Raw genomic sequence first — 20,926 nt, forward strand, 5'->3', positions numbered from 1 at the left:
CTTGAATACTTTTTCTTTAAACATTTAGCTTTAAAAGGACAAATGTAACAATAAATGGGACAGACAACTCCTTTGACCAAAGGCAAATGGAAAACAATAGCCCGGATTAAAAAAAGTTTCCACACTATCAGTAACCAAACACTCAGTTTAGGAAGCAGCTACTTTGCTTGTAACTCAAACAATTTGTCATCATCTCTTGCCAGAAGAATATAGTGCAAACCAAGAGGCTGAGTACAATTATTATTAAGATACAGAGGTAAAAAATTCAAGTTTTAAAAAGTGATTTTACATCTTCACAAGTTTTTGTTCCCCTGGCCTCTCCTCATTCACCAATTATGTGGCAATCAGAAAATAGTGAGAAATCTTCACATAGAAAGCACCGTCATTTCATGTAGAAAGTGTGCTCCATTTGTTGCTTTAAGCAAGAAGGTTTCCTTATAAACAGTGTTAAAAAATGCTGATAAAATTTAAGTCGCATTTCGATCATTCTAGAAACTTGTGCTCTCAATTTCAGCTCACCAATACTTTCACAGCAGCCTGCGGTGTTGATACGTTTAAAGACAGCATTTTTTACCCACATTGCATTGCTCTTTGTAACTGGTGCGATTGAGAGTTCGTAACAGTGGATTGAGAGTTAGTAACAATGACAAAATTTGTTCGAGACCTTTGGTTCGTTGCCATGTTTGCCCTCTTGACACCCCGAGGCAGAAAGGAGAGGTAAACTGAAGAGGAGGATGAGAACCAAATTCATGAGCACACAAAGCAGCCCTGAGCCCACCGAGCTGCCAAATGTGATGGGAATGGAGTTAGCGGAGAGCCAGGCTCGCCTCGTCACCATGTCCTGCTCTATGGACTGTATCTGGAGCAGGGTGCTGAAGATGGCGCACACATGGAAGAGCTGATGGCTGTGACCTGCAGAGGGAGCAGTCAGTCACTTGTTACAACTCAGGATGAATGTACTCTCACCTTCAGCACACAGCAAATCATTCACAGCCACTTTGTTCTTGAAAACAAAAATCTGGAGTTAGTTAAGCATTAAAATTATTTCACAATGTTTAACATAGAATAGATTACACTGAAAACCTGTTTGAGGTTAAAAAATATATATAATCTGGCATAAGAATGTGAGCTACTTTGTCTCAGACTTTATATCCAGCATCAACTTACAATCACAGTTTGTTATTCAAATCAGTAAACTTGTCTTATTTTTGTTGTTGTTTTTTTGTTTTTTGTACTGCATGTTTTAGGTTAGATCTGATTTTTGACCTGCCTTCAAGTGTAATTTTTATTTATTTATTTTTAAACATGAAGGTCGGAATTTCAAAGTCTCGAGAAAGAAATGAACTAGAACGACTCCCGAAGTCGGAATTAGGACATAGAAAGCCCCTGACCTTAAACTATAGTGCTTGAATGCTTAAAATGTTTTGTCAACTTGAATTTCTACTGACCAAGACAATGGAAACATTGTGCTGCTTTTCAGACTTGCAACTGAATCAGTTTTTGATAATGTTCTAACAAGTGAGGAGAGTGTGACGGGGAGAAGGAAGGAGTACTTTAAGGAGCCAATGAATGAAGACAAGAGAAAGAAGAGTAGTGGTTATGGAAACTGGACCATGAAGTGGAAAAGATTAGTGAGGTTGAAATTCGGACAGCTCTGAAAAGAATCAAGAAGGGGAAGGCAGTACGATCTGATGACGTAGTGGAGGTTTGGTAACGTCTAGGAGAAATGGCAGTGAGGTTTTACACTCAAATATTCAATGGTATATTTGAGGGTGAGAAAATGCCTGAGGAATGGAGGAGAAGTGTGCTGGTGCCCATTTTTAAGAACAAGGGTGATGTACAGCGTTGTAGCAACTAGAGGGGAATTAAGTTGATGAGTCACACAATGAAGATCTGGGAGAAAGTTGTGGAAGCAAAACTTAGAAAAGAGGTGACCATTTGTGAGCAGCAGTATGGTTTCATGCCAAGAAAGAGCAGCACAAATGCCATATTTGTCTTGAGGATGCTGATGGAGAAGTACAGAGGGGGTCAGAAAGAACTCCATTGTGTCTTTGTGGATTAAAAAAAAATCATGACAGGGTGCCAAAGGAGGAGTTGTGGTATTGCATGAGGAAATCTGGCATGTCAGAAGAATGTTAGACTGGTATGACATGTATGAGGACAGCAGGAAAGTGGTGAGATGTGCTGCAGGAGTGACAGATAGCTTCAAGGTGGAGGTGGGACTGCATCAGGGATCAGCTTTGAGCACCTTCTTGTTTACTCTGGTGATGGATTGACTAACAGATGAGGTCAGGCAAGAATCCCCATGGACGATGACGTTTGAAGATGACGTTGTGATCTGTGGTGAGAGCAGGGAACAGGTGGAAAAGAACTTGAAGAGGTGGAGGTATGCACTTGAAAGAAGAGACATGAAGGAAGAGGCATGAAAGTCAGGCGTAGTAAGAGTGCATGTGTGAATGAGAGGGAGGCATGCAGGGGAACAGTGAGGCTGCATGTGCAGAGGTCACAAAGGTGCAGGACTTCAAGCACTTGGGGTCCCACAGTCTAGGAAAATGGGGAGTGGTAAAGAGGTGAACAAGAGACCAGGCAGGATGGAGTGGATGGAGAAAAGTTTCAGGAGTGATTTGCAACAAAAGTGTCAGCAAAGGTCAAAGGAAAAGTTTGCAGGGGAGATCAGTTACAGTTACGCCGGTCAACTCCCTGGACTGACATTAAAATGTGGGTAGAAAATGTGAAACACCCACACCTGCCTCCACCCTCATTTTCCCCATTCTGGGCCCATGAACAAGTCCATTAACCCCTAGCTTCTCCACAGGCACCTTAAGGGTGCATTCACACCAGCCCCGTTTAGTCCGCTTTAATCGAACTCTAGCTCGTTTTCCTAGAAAGTCCAATTCGTTTAGGGAGGTGTAAACGCACCAGCGAACTCTGGCCCAGGCTAAAACCTAGGTCTCGGTCCGGTAGAAGCGAACTCCAGCGCAGTTCGAGTACAGTGTGAATGTAAACAGACCAGACCCGGTCCACAGGGTAAACACACATTTCTCTGACCTTATATGGAGCAGTCAGCTGCCTTGTGTGGAAAAACAATATTCTCCATGGTCTTCTGTCTCATTTTCTGCTCATGCTAAATCCATTTTTGAAAAATGACAAAATATAACTCTTAAAACTGCTAAAACTTGATGCCACTTCATTTTTATTTTTATTTACAGAAGAAGAAGACGTGTCTTTAAAGGTTTTGTCGTTTCTTTCAGTAGTTCTTGGTGCAGCGCCCCCACAAGCGAGCGGGGGAATAGGTTGGTTCAACAGGTTGGCTCGACTGCACAGTGCAGTGTGAATGCAAACGCACCAGCTCAAATGTAAACAAAATTTCATGAATATTGGTCCCGAACCGAGTCTACCGGACTATCTGGTGTGAAAACGACCTAAATGGCATCCCACTGGTTCACATGTGTGCTCAAACGTGCACTGGGAAAAATGCAAATAATCATTTTCCCTATTGGGGATTAATAGTTTACAATAAATAAAAAAAAGTTAGAGGCCAGACCAAGTAAATCATCTGGAGACGTGTGTAAGTGGTCAATACTGAGTCAATAAGGCAAACATTAAATTCTCAAGACGATACCCATTGATTGAATCAGTCATACCTATGAAGTCGAAGCTACCAGGTGCCAGACGTTCAGGTAAATGTGCAACAAACAGAAAACCTGTGAGGAAAGCCAAGGTGATGTGCTTGTAGTGTAGAACAGTGGTTTCATTGTCTGTGCAGCCCTCCCCTTCACATAGGAAAACCTGGAAGAACACACAATGTGTCAGAACAACAGTATTTTACAACAGCTGCAGCAGAGGAGGAGAATGAGAAGGAAATCATGGAGAAATCAAGCTACACCATGACTCAAGTGCCAAAATAAATAAATAAAGATCCAAGTCAAAACCTAAGGTTGAGTTTTGTCCTCTAGATAGATTCTTGTTTTACGTTGTCTTATCCAAAAGACTTTCCTCCACTCCTTGAACCACCACCTTATGGTGGAGGAGTTTGTGTGCCTGAATAATCCTAGGAGCTATGCTGTCGGGGGGCAATTATAATTGCCCCCGACAGCATAGCTCCAGGGACAGGGGTGCTGGCAGGTGTGCCAGCTGGAAACTCCTTTATTCTGCTGGGGGTAAAACGACTGAACTGGAGGGGCGTGATTGGGAGGAACGGCCAATCTGATCTGAACTAGAGCAGTTTTCTGTTGTTGGACTTCTGTGCTTGTCAGTTTGTCCATCAAAAAAAATCACGTTTGAACATAAAGGGAGTCCATAAGTGCACTTGGCACCAGGACACCCTATGTCATACATAGATGATTGACTTCATAGTCTTGTCATCTGATTTGCAGCCATTCGTTTGGGACACTCTGGTGAAGAGGGGAGCTGAGCTGTCAACTGATCACCACCTAGTTGTGAGCTGGAACAGATGACAGGGGAAGATCTGGACAGACCTGGTAAATCCAAATGTGTAGTGAGGGTTTGCTGGGAACGCCTGGCAGAAGAATCTTGTCAGAGAAATCGTCAACTCACACCTCCATGAGAGCTTAAACTGTATCCAAGCTGAGGCGGGGGTCATTTAGTCTGAGTGGGTCATGTTCCGCACCTCAATTGTTAAGGTAGCTTCCTTGAGCTGTGACCGCAAGATTGTTGGTGCTTCTCGCAGTGGCCATCCACAAACTCAGTGGTGGACACCCCGGGTTAGGGAGGCTGTCAAGCTGAAAGGGGAATCTTATCAGGCATTGCTGGCCATTGGGACTCCCGGAGGCAGTTGGAGTACCAGAGGGCCAAGCAGTCCACAGCCCTGGCTGTTGCTGAGGCAAATGCTTGAATGTGGGAGGATTTTGGTGAGGTCTTAGAGACCATCAGCTCCAAGGATATTTTGGCAAACCTTCAGGCAGCTGAGGAGGGGAAAGCAGCACTTTCACTTTCACTTCACTGTGTTCAGTAAAGGTGGGGTGCTGTTGACCTCAGCCAGTGATGTCGGAAGAGAAAAGAATAATTCTCAGACCTTCTCAATCTCACCAGCATGCCTTTCAAGGAGGAAGCTAGTTGGGGGACTTTGGGGGTTTTCTGTCCATAACCATGGCTGAGGTCGCAGAGGTAGTTGACAAGCTTCACGATAGCTGGACTCCGAGGGTGGATGAGATTCCCCCAGATTTCCTTAAGGCTCTGGATGTGGGGCTGTCTTGGTTGACATGCCTTTGCAACATCGCGTGAACATCAGGGGCAGTGCCACTGGATTGGCAGACTGGGGTGGTGGTTCCCCTCATCAAAAGGGGGACTGGAGGGTGTGCTCCAATTATAGGGTATTACTCTTTTTAGCCTCCCTGGTAAGGTCTCTTCAGGGGTACTAGAGAAGAGTCTGATCGTTTGTTGAACCTCAGATCCAGGAGGAACAATGCGAGTTCTGTCCTGGCTGTGGAACACTGGATCAGCTCTTTACTATCACTAGAATCTTCGACGGGTCATGGGAGTTTGCCCATCCAGTCTACATGTGTTTTGTGGACTTGGAGAAGGCTTTCAACACTGTTCCTCGAGGTACACTGTGGGTGTTGCTCCACGAGTATGGGATTGGGGGCCCGTTGTTACGGGCTGTTCGGGTCCCTTTACAAGTAGTGCGAGAGTTTGGTTCGCATTCCCGGTAGCAAATCTGACCCTTTCAGGGTGAGAGTTTGACTCCGCCAGAGCTGCTCATTGTCACAGATTCTGTTCGTAACTTTTATGGACAGAATTTCTCGGTGCAGGCAGGGGTAAGAGGGATTCCAGTTCGGTGGCCTCAGGATTCCATCTCCATTTTCAGATTATACGGTCATGTTGGCGTCATCGTACAATGATCTTCAGCTCTCACTGGAGCGGTTCGCAACAGAGTGAAGCATCTGGGATGAAAATCAGTACCTCCAAATCTGAGGCCATGGTGCTCAATTAGAAAAAGGGTGGATTGCTGTCTTTGAGCCAAGAATGAGGTTCTGTCTCAAGTGAAGGAGTTCAAGTATCTATGGGTTTTGTTCATGAATAAGAGAAGAATGGAGCATGAGATTGTCATTCGGATTGGTGCAGCAGTTGCAGTATTGTGGACTCTGTGCTGGTCCTTTGTGGTGAAAAGAGCTGAACAGTAAGGCAAAGCTCTGTTTATTCGTCAGTCTACCTTCCTGCAGTCACCTATGGTAACCAACTCTGGGTAGTACGCAAAAGAAAAATCATGGATACAGGCGTTTAAAAAAAAAAAAAAAAAGTTTCCTCCACAGGGTAGCTGGACTTTCCCTCAGAGATAGGGTGAGAAGATCATTTATCTGGGAGAGACTCGAGAGTAGAACCGCTGCTCCTCCACATCGAGTGGAGCCAGTTCAGGTGGTTCGGGCATCTGGTAAGGATGCTCCCTGCATTCGGGCATCTGGTAAGGATGCTCCCTGGGCACTTCCCTAGAGAGGTGCTTCAGGGATGTCCGACTGAGAGGAGACCCCGGGGAAGACCCAGAACATGCTGGAGAGACTACATCTCTCAGTTGGCCTGGGAACACCTTGGAATCCTTCCAGAGGAGCTGGAAGAGGTGGCTGCAAAAAGAGATGTCTGGGCCTCCCTGGTCAAGCTGCTGTCCCCGTGACCTGACTTGGAAACAAGCAGAACATAATTGAGGGACTTTGTCAGATTGAGGATCTGCAACAAACTCAGTCTTATAAATGGCACCTTCTCATAGTGGATCATATAGTTTGTTGCCGACAGCCAGAACTAGCTACTCGCATGTAAGAGGACGACCATCAGCCAAACAATTGCTTGTTAGTGCCCTGATGGCTGCTTGCTATTCACAGAGTGCTGAGTGATACTAGCAATAACAGCATTGTAAGAAGGTGATGGTTGAATATGAGGCCTCCGCCCCCGTTTAATGATGGATGGGTTCTTTTCACAAAGATGGCTTCCTTCGCTCCTCTCTCAAACAAACGTTCCTCTCCATCGATGTGCACATCTTCATCCCTGAAAGAGTGACCACTGGCATGCAGATTAGTGTAGACTGCAGGGTCATGGCCTGATGTTGCTCTTCTGTGCCGGGCCATACTTTTGACCAGTAGCTGTTTAGTTTACCCAATGTATGACTGATCACAGCCCTCGATCATGACACTTAACAGCGTATACCTGTACAATATTGCTCTGTACTGGGGAACTGGGTCTTTGGGATAGACCAGGCTTTGTCGCAATGTATTTTGGCGTTTAAAAGCCACTGGGACGTTATGTTTAGAAAATAAATGTCTCAGTTTCTCTGAAAACACCCGCAACATACAGAATGACCACTGGTTTGGGTTCCTCCTTTTCAATCGATGGCTGGCTGGAGTCCTGTTTGGGTTTCTTCTGCTTTCACAAAGGCCCAGTTAGGATATCTACATTGCTCCAGGACCTGTCTTGTGTGAGATTTCTCCTTTTGCCTGGCTCTTGGGTTAGTGGGAACGATGTCCACTCTGTGTTACAGAGTCCTGATGACTCCTAGCTTGTGCTTCAGAGGGTGATGGGAGTCGAAGCACAAATACTAGTCTGTGTGGGTGGGTTTGTGGTACACCTCAGTTTGCAAATGTCCTCCATCAAAGACAGACTTCACAGTTGAAGAAAACCAACCTACCATTTTTTTTTACATCTTCTTGTGTGAACTTTATACATTTATCCACAGAGTTGATGTGATTGGTGAAATGTTGCACTTCCTGAGATTTTAACCCTGTTGTCATCAGCATACCTGAACCAATGACTGTGTCCCTGAAAAGGACGTCAAGGCTCTCTTTTCTACCTATGCCATGTACAGGTTGGCAACAATAGGAGAAACTGAAGACCCCATAGCACATCCATGTTTTTGCCCATTATACTGCCCCCATATGTGAAGTAGGTTTACTGCAGGCAGTCTCACACTGTAAACATTGGCTTTGAGTAACAAGCTGCTGCCTCACATTTGAGAGCAGACAGCCTTTCTGAAGGGATGCAAGCTTAGACAGAAGGTATAAATGTAACAATGTGCAGCAAGAAAATGCATTCAAATTCTCAAACCAGTTGAAGTTTCAACAACATATTTAAATCTGACAGAACTGCCTACAAAACCAACCACAACTGTTAAAGTAGCCATGCTACGATATGAGGCGTGAAACGGCCCTACCCTGTAGAACAGAGGAATGTTGTCGAACATGTATGGGTAGATGAAGGCAACAGCACGGAGGAATTTGCTGAACTTTGGATTGTGATGCTCATGGAATCTGAAATAAGAAAAAAAAATATATATATTTCTTATTAAAGTGGGAAAAAAGTAGATTACATCCAATAATGTAACTATTTAAGGGAATATATAAATGCATAAATATGTAAACTATTGTTACTTCATAGCATAATCTTGAAAAATATCGTTTTAGACTTAACCGTTTTTTGGTTTGCATTGCAAGAGAACTGTATCTAGAAGGTATGATTAAAAAAAAAAAAAAGATTCTTGTTTATACTGTGTGATACAATTCTGTTTTAGCTTTGATTTTCTCACAGTAAAGTGAGTCAGTTATTCAGCTGGTTAAGCAACACATTCTGCTGCTCCTCGTTTCAGGTGAAACCATGGTCCGGTCCCCGTTTAGGTCCAAACCTTTTACACCATTGTCAGACAACACCCATTGTGTTAAAGAAAAAAAAAAAAAGATTTATGTTTGAAATGCCACGAGGCATTTGAACATGTCAATTTGGAAAAACACCAAGAGAAGTCCATGCACGCTTCTTGATAGATTGTAAAGGTTTGCTACTCAACTTCGACACTAAAGAGCATTTCATGGAGCGTTACAGATTTTTATATAAAAATGTTTTACCTTTGTATGATATCATGGCTATATTGTAGAAATGGGAAGCCAAGTCTAAACAGACAGAAGAGAGAGAAAGAACACATTCACATGAAGTCAGTGCTGGAAATACAAAGTGCTGTTCTGTTAAATTTATTTTCAAAATAATTTTACATCCTCATTCTTAATTAAAATAATAATAAAAAAAAAACACTTAATAAATCAGCTGTTGATTAGTTTTATTCAACTTTTCTCAAGGGCTCAGAGTGGGACAATTGAGGGTGGAGGCAGGTGTGGATGCCTCACCTTATCCACCCACATTTCTGGTGTTGGTCCAAGAACTCACACCAGCAACTTTTCAATCACAGCCATCTCTAACCTCTGCGTCACCCACTCCATTTAATTTCCTGGAGTACAGTTTCAAAATGAGAGGCAGATTTGGACAAATTTAATAAAAATATATACTTTTTACAACAAGGATGTATAGCGCCAGAGCAGGCAATAAATTACAGCTCATGTGCTCCTGGGATGCCTTGGAGATGTTTACAATATAATAGTCGAGAAAAGGTCCAGACGAGTCAGTGACAACAGTGACACCTTGAAAGAAAAATTGTCCCACATTTTTAACATGGTCAACATTCAAGTGACGAAGCCGTGAGCCGGACAAGCAAGAAAATTAAGATACCCCACACAAGTAGAGGCTTCTGGAGAGTCACTCAGAAAAGATAAGATAACTTTATTGATCCTGCAGGAAATATGCTGTTCAGTTTGTTGAAACTCAAGAGATACAAGCTTTAAGTTCAGCTGCATGTTAATAGACAAGCTGCAAACACTTTAATGAATAATTTTAAAAAGTTTGACTCAGTTCAGTTGGTCTTTAAACTTAATGTCAACATTAAGTCTCATGTTGGAATCAGTTTAAAACCAAATCCTTGATAGCTCATCAGTCAGAACTGGGTTTTTTTAAAACCCACTAAAGCCCCCTTGTTAACACTGCTTTTGGATGTTTTGCGTTAACCCTGGATGGGTCCATGAACATTGTGTTTGGGAACAGTGGGAGGTTTGCTCACCACACCTGGAGTAGCAGGACAGCACGGTGGAGATGATGGTGTTGGCCATGGCGATGGGGATGTACCAGCGGTGAAACACGCTGTTCACCCACTTGTCAGGAAAAATGTAGGCTGAATAGACAATTGCTGAGCCTACAACAGGAGAACCACAGCACAAAAACTTTATAATCAGAAGAAATAAAGTTGTATACAATTCAGTATGAAAAAATTATTTCTGAACTTTTACTTTTCAAACTTCAAGTCATAGGAATACAAATCTAAAGTTGTTAATACAACTAATAAACTCTGCGTTCATTTTTATTGAAGCCTAAAACTTAAAAAAAAAAAAAAAAAAAAAAAAAAGAATTTTTGGCAGGATGATCACAGAGGATGAAATTATATTCTGCAGAGTAATGACTATTTAGCAATTCAATACATTTTATTGGACCAGTCCAGAGCTAAGAGCAGAAATCTAGACCACTGATAATTTCTAACGACCAGCCTGGCAGCACAGATTACCCAGGCTGTAGAAACTGAGCGCTCCATAGTCAAAAAAGAAGCAGATGTGTCGTGCCCGCATCGACATGGTGCTGAAGGTGTGAGCGCAGCTCGAGGCCAGAGGGTAAATGCAGCAGGAGATGAGGAAGACCACCAGAGGCCAGGTGAAGGAGTCCTGCCATGCTGCCTGCAGCACCACCACTGACACCAGTTTCCACAGGAAGTACCTGTCGGGAAACAAACGGGTCATTTCAGTCAAGGAGCAAGAACAAAATGAACTTGTGTCATCTGATGATAAAGACAAATATCTGTCTGCACAGGTTGCTTTCATTTTATATACATTATTAAAAGGGCAACAAATTTATAGTTGAACTGGAAGTTCTCAGCTTCAACCTGAGGGTTAAATACACCGTCAGTGTCCTTTTAGCAGGAAGAGAATCATTTAATGTACATACATTTAACACTCGTCTTCCTAAAACTGAGTGACAACACAAACTACATTTATATAGAACGATGATTATTCACCTTCTGGAAGTATAAACACACGTGAGAGCAAAAAGATATTCTTTGATATGGTGCACATCATGTACACTAAATATGGGTGTGCGTACAATGTAAACAGACACTGGTTTCAGGAGGAAAATGTACATCCTATAGTACGTCACTGGTTCATGTTTGCTGAAGGACTGAACACTTGTTATACAACAGGTCAGTTACAAGAAGACTTGGAGGTTTCCTCATGAGAAAACATGATCCATTTGTTGTCTTTAAATTAATTGAGAATTATTCATGTATGACAAGAAAATTTAGAAAACGAGACAAAAGAAAAAAACAGTTTGTTGAGTAGAAAGTCTGTACGAGGAGTGTAATTACACCGCAGCCAATTAGTGATTTTAATGAGCACATAAGAGGAAATATTTACATTTTGTAGCAACTGTTTGTTACACAACAGTCAAGAGCTGTAAAACAAACGAGCTAATCTCATCAGGAGACCGTGTGTGTAACGTGCAGCCACGGTTTCCTTTTCACAGAGCAGTGAACTAACCTGAAGCACCAAACTGCTCATTAGTGACCGGCCTTCAGCTCTGCAAAGGGCCCTTGACTAACACCCATGTGCCTTTAGCATTTTCTAAATAGACCCGCACAAACACCTCCTCCTCCTCCTCCTCCTCACACTGCGCAGTCAAAACAACAAAGATCTCAGCGGAGGGGAACTACAGCGGGGCTCCGAGGGACCGGTAACCTCTGCAGTGACTTTAAATCCTCAGACACACGTAAACAGCAGCGTGCATACAGTCAACATGACTGCATCCTTTCAGCTGACGGAGCAGCTAAAAAGGTGGTGCTCTGCTGTCAAATACTAAACCCACGCAAGTCAAAATTACGTGATGAAGCTCCAATATGTAGAAAACCTTTTTTTTCCTGTTTTGGTTGCTCCCTATTTTAGGGGTTGTCACAGTGAACTAAGTCGCACGAAGACTTGGCAGTTATTTTTACACCGGGTGTCCTTCCTGATGCAACCACAGACACCGAGCTACCACAGCCCTCTGTGTGGAGCAGAGAGCTGCTGTCTATGACACCTGGAGGAGCAGATGTGGGTGGGGGGGGGGGGGGCAAGGTCCTTGCTCAAGGGCTCAGAGTGGGACAAATGAGGGTGGGGGCAGGTGTGGGTGCTTCACCTACCCCACCCACATTTTTGATGTAGTCCGTACCAGGGCTTTAACAGGCGATCTTCCGATCACAGGCCCACTTTCTCTAACCTCTGTGCCACCACTCTCCATAATATGTATAAAAACTACGTATATTAAAAAAAAAAAAGTTAAATCTCAGCAGAATTTTGGAATGAATAGTTCTTGCAAACCGTAAAATAAGAACCTCAGATTAGAAGATAATTCATTCAAATCAGTTCGGTTCATTTTATGTTGCACTAATTTACAATAAAGGTCATGTCAGAAGGTGACCAAGTCCAGGTGGAAACAAAAAAAAAATTAAATTCATTCAGTTAATAAAATTTGGGTGACGTTCACTTCCCCTCCTTTCAGCTGCTGGGGTCGCCACAAAGAGCCAACTTAAATGAAAAATATAGTTTCACTCCTCAGACCTGCAGCTTTAGGATCACATGACCACTGAGCTGCCACAGCCGACAGGTTTTCACTCACAGACATAATGAAATGCACTCGTATGGTCTGCAAGGAAACACTTAATGGTTTATGAAATGTTGGACTTTTCTTTCACTCTTCACCGTCGTTACCTTTTTATTTTATATTGGAAAACATGAACAAAACTATTTTATTTCTGATCTTTTTGCACGTCACCACCCTAACCAAGACTCCCAGGAAGAAAAGGTTGTACTTTGATGGGACGTTCATGGTTAAGAAAAACATAATAAGCCGTTCTGTCATTTTCTCTTGTAAAACTCGCCCTGACAGGCAGATTTCTTGTTATCCCAGCTGCGCTGATAAACATGTCATTTCCCTATAGGGTGTGTAAATACCGTAGTACACATTTGTTTTCCTTCGACATATTTTCTACCATCAAGTTTTAGCAAATAATTTAGGAAACATTTCAGCTTGTACATTTACCTCACAAAACCATAACGTTTGTTCATTTTTAGTCCACATCTATTAGATTTTGATCCAGTCTGCTAAAATTGTAATCCAAATCCACGTACTGCATCTCTCCCTGCATGTAGGTTACTGTGCAAAAGTTTTAAACCAACAATTTGTCAGAGAAATAGAAAATGTCTCGCTGTGTTGAGTCAGTGTTTGATCTTTTGTTGTGTTTTTGAAACAGAAGCCAGTTATTTTCCTTTCACCAACATTCATTTGAGAACATTTTAAATTGAACATACTAGATCCTGAATAAATCGTGAATTTGATACGAGGGATTTTCTTCAGCGTGTCAAGTGAAACACCACGAAGCAGCTGCAGGTCTGTGGGACCCACATGGCTGCTGAGCTGATCACATCTGAACAAAGTGTGTTTGGGCGTGTGTTCACTTTTCCTCCCATTTTAGGGCTAAATCCAATTTTTTTGCAGCGAACTACAAGAACAGTCAATGCCACCAGCTGATCTGAATATTTGGCATTTTTTAAGAGTTCATCCACCGTAAGAGATGATGAGATAAACACTCGGATCAGCAGAAATCGTGACTTGTGTGTTCAGACGTATTACGCAACATGGCTTTTTATCTCAAGCTTCACAGGCTGAGCAACATTCCCCCTTTTTCATAAAGAGGAACATGTTGGGGTGTTTCTGCTTGTTAAAATAAAATAAAAAAAGACATCTTCAGGAAAGCTGTGGTAAGATTCGTTACATCAGATGGGAGCAATGATCCCAGTTAAAGTCATGAAGCTCTACAAACACTAAACATGATTTATATATAGTTTGAGATCTTAATTCATGCATGTTACGTGTGCGAATTATTCCAACCACAGCACATTTAGCATGTAGTGGTCACTTGTCTCACACACTCAGGCTTCAGGTTGGTCGACACTCAGTTACCAGGTGGGCAGGAAGTGGGTCCAGACGTTGAGCGTCTCATTGGTCTTCTGGAAGAGGCTGAGGATGCAGTCAGTCGCTGAGCTCCGGGGGTGTCGGTACCCAGAAATGATGCTGTCCTCATGGAAACCCTCAGGAGGAACAAGAAAAACATCACAAGTTCAGCATCGAGTCATTTTGATAAATCTGTAAACAGTTTCTTCACTAGAGGAAGTCCTTCCTCCATGTGGCCAACTTTTCAACTCATCCCCCTTTCTACACATTACAATAAATTTAATTCACTACAACATTTAGCCGTTTCTGTCCCTGATCTGTTCTGGACATTATCAGTATTTTTATGCTTCTGTTGATCTTTATATTCTGTTTTTATATCTCGTGTGATTCCTACATGTTCCTTTGTACTGGAACTCTGGCACAACTATTCCCTGTGGGATCAACAAAGTTCCATCTTTTCTTTAAATTTAAGAAACCATTTTCATACAAAGACATTCTTATAACTGAACCAAATGTTTAATCCAACAATCTTCAAATGATGCTGTCGGGTGTAATGAGTAAACCTTGCATCTAAACTTAAGTTTTAGATTCGTACACAGTAGAAGATGATCAACTCAAATTTGACATTTAAATAAATGCAGCTTTAAAATATATCAAAATGATAAAACAGGCACAAGAACGTTTTTAAATTAACAGTTTGAAAGTTAAAAGACTTGAAAGCTGTTAAATGGTGCGATGGAGTAAACTTACTTTGGGCACCTGATTGATGGTGAAGACTCGTGGAAACTTGATGAGACTGAGCATGATTAGCTGCTGCTGTGAGGAAGAGGAGGAGAGCTGAAGTGAGGCCGCAGGCTGGGTGTGCCTCCGTCTTTATAAGGTGTGTGTTGCCATGCCGTCCTCAAGGTTCCTCCCCTTCAAGCCCAGCAAGAATATCCAGAAGGGCCGTCTCTGTGGAGGGCGTGTGCAAACAGGTGTGCACTGAAACAGTGAGTGGATAAAGTGTCTTCAAGAGTGTCTGGTTCATATTTTTAATCAAAACAATAAATAAAAAAATTGTCCTGCAGACAGCAGCCTTTCTGCGATTATATAATCCTGTTCCTGAGGAGTGTCAGCCAGAAAGTCAGGTTTCACTTATCAGCTAACAATAAATAATCAGTCATTCCCATCGCTCATTCTTCTGTACAGTTTTTACAGTCCAACCTCTTCTGCATACTTTGTTATTTTAGCCATTCATATGTCAAAACATTTAGCTCATCCTGGAGCGGGCTTTTACCTTTTGTAAATTTCATAAATGTAAGGAGAAAATTTTTCACAATTTTTTTAAATATTCAAATTCACAAATACTTCCTCAAAGTATATCAGATATTTTCACTTCTTTAAAAACGCCACTCTTAAAATCTGGCTCAACAGACCTACTCTTTTTGTCTTCACAAGCTACAATTGAATTTTAGTTAACATTTTGGTATTTTTAGCTTTCACCTTTTGCCTTTTAGCTACAGTTCGCGTATTTTAGCTTTTAAATTTGGACACATTTAGCAACCATTGTGGTACTTTTCCATTTCATCTACCTTTGTAGCTAGCATTTTGCACCTTTTAGTGTTCGTCTCCTGTTCTGCAACTTATAGCTTATATCTGCTTTTTTGATTGTTTAGCTACCGTTCTGTTACTTTGGGCTAGTGTTTTGCAAGATTAGCTTTTATTTGCATTTTGCTTCTTTTAGCTAAAATATAAAATGTGCTCCTGCTGGCTGCAAGGCTGACAAAGCTTTTATTGCTAGTGTCACCCAATCCTGAAATATCAAGCAGCTTCAGGGCACCAACGATCAGTCGTTAGGATGATGGTCCTCCCTTTTCATGTGAACAACTAGTTTTGGCTGGCACCCCCAAACTGGTTGATCCACTATGAGAAGGTGCTGATTCAAGTCAAAGCTCCTTTTGGCTTCCTGTTAAACTGACATTTCACAATTTGATATCTGATGAGGCAGTTTCCACACCCCACAGCGTTGGACGAGCTCAGCCTGAACTGTTATCTTGTTCAAAATGAAACAATCAAAACAAACATGAACTAGAGATCAGAAACATCGAAGCCGTTACTCAAATCCCTAACCAGGAAAATCACGGAGAGAAAAATAAATCACTGTAATGCCACTTTGGTGATATGTGCTGCTGATCATCCACGCTGCTGATCTCATGCTGCTGTATTCATTCATACCCATCTGCTCACACAGACTCACGTTGTGGCTGCTGCTGTTACGCAGTAATTACTAGTATTAAGCACACATCTTCACTCTTAGCGTACCGTTTGGCGTTAGTTTTGGACATGGGTGTCCAAACATTTTCATAGTTGGGCCAGAACAGTCTAGATGAAACGTAGCGTTTATGTTCTAGATGAAAAGGTCGAGGGCCAGAAAAATCTGAATTTAAGGAAAAAAAAATAAAGTTCTCATTTTTAACAACTTGAATATTCTGGAGAAAGGTTAAAAGTTTAAATTTTTGTAGATCCAGAACATTAGGAGCCCCAAACATTAACCTCTCTTTAGTTTAAGAATTTATCCATCATCATCTTTCAGCTTGAAAGCAGCTTGAGCAGGGAGGTCCAGACATCTCTCCACAGCCACCTCTTCCAGCTCTTCTGGGAGGATTACAAGATGTTCCCAGGACAAATGAGACATCCAGCGTGTCCCGGATCTTCCCCGAAGTCTCCTCCCAATCGGACATGCCCGAAGCACCTCCCTAAGGAGGTGCCCAGGGAGCATCCTTACCAGATGCCCAAATCACCTGACTGGCTCCTCTTGATGTGGAGGAGCATCAGCTCTACTCCAAGTCTCTCACAGATACAGTTTGTGAACTTCTCACCCTGTCTCTAAGGGAGAGTCCAGCTACCCTGTAGAGGAAACTCATTTCAACTTCCTGTATCCACGACCGTTCTTTCGGTCACTACCCAGAGCTCATTTAAGAATTTTATTAGATTTTTTTGTGGGGTGACTCATTTTCTTGTGCTTTGAAAGTTCATTTTCAGCTGGCAACAGCTGGCAGTCACTAACACAGATTTATATCACTGATAAAGTTGATCAACTTGTATGTCGTTGATACCACTTTATATTCTTTTAAAAATGTCCACAGTTTCTCCCCATAGATTTAATCAACTGAAATTACTTCCTTTGAAAAACATTTGTTGTATTTAGCCAAGATTTATGACTCATCTAAAAATTATACTTTTTGTCAGGTCAGTGAAGGTTTGTTGTACAAGGGGATTAATTATCGCTACATTTTTGTATACTTCATTTAGCTCATTTTGATTTTCTTTTTTTTTTTTGCTGTAAAACCAAACTATATTTTAAAAAAGTATCATGAAATCTACAGAAGGTCTACATCTGCATCAACCTCTTAAGCCTGTGGGTCAAAATTAAACCACTCTTTAATTACAGTCTTGGGCTGCACAAAATCACTCCAAGGACCACAAATGGCCCTCGGGCCACACTTTGGACACCCCTGGTTCTTTGTTTACGTTTCTTTTTACACTACTTTTGCCATTGTTGGATGTAACTGGGACCCTATGTACATAATTTAGTTCCACCTCATGTACCACATGTGGTGAAATGACAAACCTCCTTGAACTTGAAGATGTTCCTGTGGATAGAGAAGTCGACTGGTGACATCACTTTAAAGGTAAACTCTGCTGTTGTACGTCTGCAGTAATCATTTACCTGCTGGGTGAAGTTTAAACCCAGGATTTGGTTAATGCCTCGTGTTAAACGCTCAAATGAGTCCAGTTTAATGTCTAATCCTCTCCGTCCAGCTCCTGTTTCAAAGCATCTTGAAACATTTAACCTTCAGACTTCAGGGTCTTCCCACCATCAGTGATCTCCACCCATTTGTGTCGTCAGCTGCAGTCCCAGCAGCTCAGAGCAGACTCCTGTACAGCACTCTGGGAATTCATCCCGCTTCCTCTCACAGCAGCAGCTAAACCGCGGTCGAAGTCAGAGCAACCACGTGAAATTAGAATAAAATAAAATCAGCCGAGAGCTGATGGATGACTGGGAGTCGGCTTGAACGGGCGCAGTTTGCTAAAATCTGCGTTAATGTGTAATTCGTTCTAATGTTCACGTCCAAAAGCAGCATAAACAAAGTTAAGTGCAGAGAGTTATGACCTCGGAGGGCCAGAGGATGGAAAACAAGGTTAGGAAAAAATAAAACTGGTCTGAGATGAAGTTGAGCTTTTCTGTTGGAAATTTTTTTTTTAATCAAAGTGCCTCTGATTTAGAGCTGCGTCTGTAGTTTAAACACGTTTTAATCTAGAACTACAAATTAACAATCGGAGCAACAGCTTCTAACTTGGAAAGTAATAAATGTAATTTAAAAAATATCTAAGGATTATACAGAGTATTTCTCTGTCTTGATTAGCTCAGCTGATGCAACGTTAACCACACCATGTGAATCAAAGGCCCAGCTCTCCTTGAAATGCACGTCTCCCACCAGCTCCATCTTCAGCTCATTCAATTCAAGACACTTTATTAATCCCAAAGGGAAATTAAATGTTGTAGCTCATCATCCTGGTTTCATTGGGTTGTTATAGATGCTGATGGCTGTGGGCAAGAAGGATTGCAGCAGATTTAAGAAACTGGCTGCAGATGCCGATCCGTCCACCTTGACCCAGCGGGCCTCTCGGTCCTACTGGGCAGCAGGACCACCTGAATGTTGGGCAGAATGATGAGCTCCTCATTGCAGACAGACAGCTGCAGATGTCGGGGGACGACCATGGTTTTGTTGTCCTGAGCCATGTTTCCTGTCAGCTCCAGGATCTCTGCAGTCAGTCACTCGAGCACCTCCGCCAGGTCGACGGAGATGCATCCACAGCACCTCCTTTACAACTCCTTTGGGATTTGGGTTGTATTTGAGGTAATTAAGCTTTGAGCTGTTAATCAGCTGCTCCCGGTTGTAAAAAAAAAAAAAAAAAAAAAAAAGTGAGTTTTAGCTGAGACTGAGATAGTGCTCAGAGAATGTGTTGAAGATGACTCTCAGGTACTACCACAACAAACTCAGCTCTGAGCCTGTGAAAATGACCGCTTCTGTTGGATACGGTGCTTAGACATGGCTACCATCTTGAAAGGGTTGACTCCAAAAGTTCAAGTTTCTTTATCGTTAAACGCATGAGGGTACATGAGGTGGAATGAAATCGTGCACTCAAAAAATCGCAGTTACACCCAAAAACAGTAAAAAGTATTCAAACAACATTTAAGGATCCAAGATATGCACCAAGATATTCGGTAAACGAGCGTGTGAAAAGTTAACCAGCTATAGATGATTCATTTAAACGATTCATTTAATCCATTGATTACTCTGGGTGTCTTGATAAAATCTGTCCTGTGGTTAATGAGACATTTAGCTAACACTCCAAATCACACGTGGGCGAGAACATTTTTTCTTGTTTTCAGAGGCAGGCCATTAACAGCATTACAATGTTATTTTTTCATGAATTTAAAAAAAAAAACTGGTCCTGTCCACACATCCACCCTGCATTAAATTAGACACTGAAGTCTCTCAATGTCCCCGATACATCAGAAAGAAGAAAAAAAAAAAAAAAAAAACACTGCAGCAGAAAAAGACTGTCTCACCATGAGCAGGTTAATTATCAAACACAATCTCTGCCATTGTTTAAAGTTCAGACAGGTCTGACTCGGGTTAGATAACATCTGGGGTGAAAAATATTTTAAACACTAGAAAGTTCCTGGAGAAACTTCTGACAAGGACTGCAAGGTCGCTGCCATTCAAAATTTTTGATGCGACTTACGATGTGTTGGGGTTCACTCACAGCCACCATACCAAAGTTTTTACCCAGTATGGGAATCCCCATAGACTGAGGTTTGCAGATGACATTGTGATCTGTGGTGAGAACAGAACAGGTGGAAGAGAACTTGGAGAGGTGGAGGTATGCACTTGAAAGAAGAGGAATGAAAGTCAGCTGTAGTAAGACAGAGAGTACATGTGTGAATGAGAGGGAGGAGGTGGAACAGTGAGGCTACAAGGAGCAGAGGTCACAAAGGTGCAGGACTTCAAGAACTTGGGGTCCACTGTGCAGGAAAATGGGGGAGTGAGGTAAAGAGGTAAACAAGAGGATGGAGTGGATGGAGAAAAGTTTCAGGAGTGATTTGTGACAAAAAGGTGTCAGCAAAGGTCAAAGGAAAAGTTTACAAGACAGTGGTGAGAGCAGCTATGTTGTATGGTCTGGAGACAGAGACATGGACAAAAAGACAGGAGACAGAACTGGAAGTGGCAGAAATGAAGATGTTGAGGTTCTTCTTAGGAGTGACAAGGATGGATAAGATTAGGAATGACATCATCAGAGGTGCAGCACAGGTTGAACAAGTGGGAGATAAAGAGACCAGACTGAGATGGTTTGGACGTGTCCAGAGGAGGGACAGTGGGTATACTGGTAGAAGGATGTTAGAAATGCAGCTGCCAGGAAAAAGACAAAGTGAGGACAGAGATGGAGGAGGATGACTCGCTGTGGAGACACCTGAAGATGGAAAAGCTGAAGGAAAAAGATTCAGTTCAGCTTTCCTTTGACAACTTTCAATTTCACCTTAAAAGTGTGGAAAGGTGTAAAATACAAACCACTAATTAAAACACAATTTATGGAAGAAAATAAAAAATCTTTAGAAAACCAGAATTTAAAGCTTGAAAGGAGAAAGCTGAAAACAAAAGTTTAATTTTAATTAGCCCCAACAGCCACAGTTTCATCTCTAAATGCATCAGTTTTGACGGCTCTACTTCCACACAGAGTACGACTCTAAACCAAACTCTTCTGCTGACGACAGAACACCTGCTCAGCTGACAGCAGGTGTTGGTGTGGCTCACCTGGACGCTCACGTCAAGAACTCCAGTGGGCCGTGGTGTGAGCAGGAGCCTCTGGTGGTAATCACTGCTGTGTCATTCTTACAGTTTGACCCCAAATGAGCCCGATGTTAAATCCAAGCCATCACCATGGCAACCAGAGCTCACAGCTGATGGTCATTTGATAATCAGCATCTCCTCACAGCTCTGTTCTGTCTGCACTCTTTAATTCTTTAATA

At 42.2% G+C, this 20,926-nt stretch overlaps 1 protein-coding gene across 1 annotated transcript; it reads right to left on the reverse strand.

Moving 5' to 3' along the window:
• paqr5b (progestin and adipoQ receptor family member Vb) lies at positions 1 to 20,802 on the reverse strand. Its single transcript, XM_037691475.1, has 9 exons — positions 20,712 to 20,802; positions 14,602 to 14,832; positions 13,861 to 13,988; positions 10,379 to 10,584; positions 9,886 to 10,012; positions 8,841 to 8,885; positions 8,156 to 8,252; positions 3,645 to 3,789; positions 1 to 912 (listed from the first exon to the last, which is right to left on the reverse strand). The coding sequence occupies exons 2-9, from the start codon at positions 14,653 to 14,655 to the stop codon at positions 635 to 637; spliced, it is 1,080 nt and encodes a 359-aa protein (XP_037547403.1). The 5' UTR covers positions 14,656 to 14,832; positions 20,712 to 20,802; the 3' UTR covers positions 1 to 634.
• Positions 20,803 to 20,926: the final 124 nt, after the last annotated feature.

Source organism: Nematolebias whitei, chromosome 2, assembly GCF_014905685.2.
Source record: "Nematolebias whitei isolate Nwh7 chromosome 2, NemWhi1, whole genome shotgun sequence".
NCBI lineage: Eukaryota > Metazoa > Chordata > Actinopteri > Cyprinodontiformes > Rivulidae > Nematolebias > Nematolebias whitei.

What these genes read in the sequence shown, in the direction of transcription:
- paqr5b (XM_037691475.1), bottom strand. Translation starts at nt 14,655, where the DNA reads ATGCTCAGTCTCATCAAGTTTCCACGAGTCTTCACCATCAATCAGGTG. An exon ending in ACATTCCTCTGTTCTACAGG is followed by an intron (nt 3,790 to 8,155) that starts GTAGGGCCGTTT and finishes GTGTTCTTCCAG; the next exon opens with GTTTTCCTATGTGAAGGGGA. An exon ending in TGGTAGCTTCGACTTCATAG is followed by an intron (nt 913 to 3,644) that starts GTATGACTGATT and finishes CTCCCTCTGCAG; the next exon opens with GTCACAGCCATCAGCTCTTC.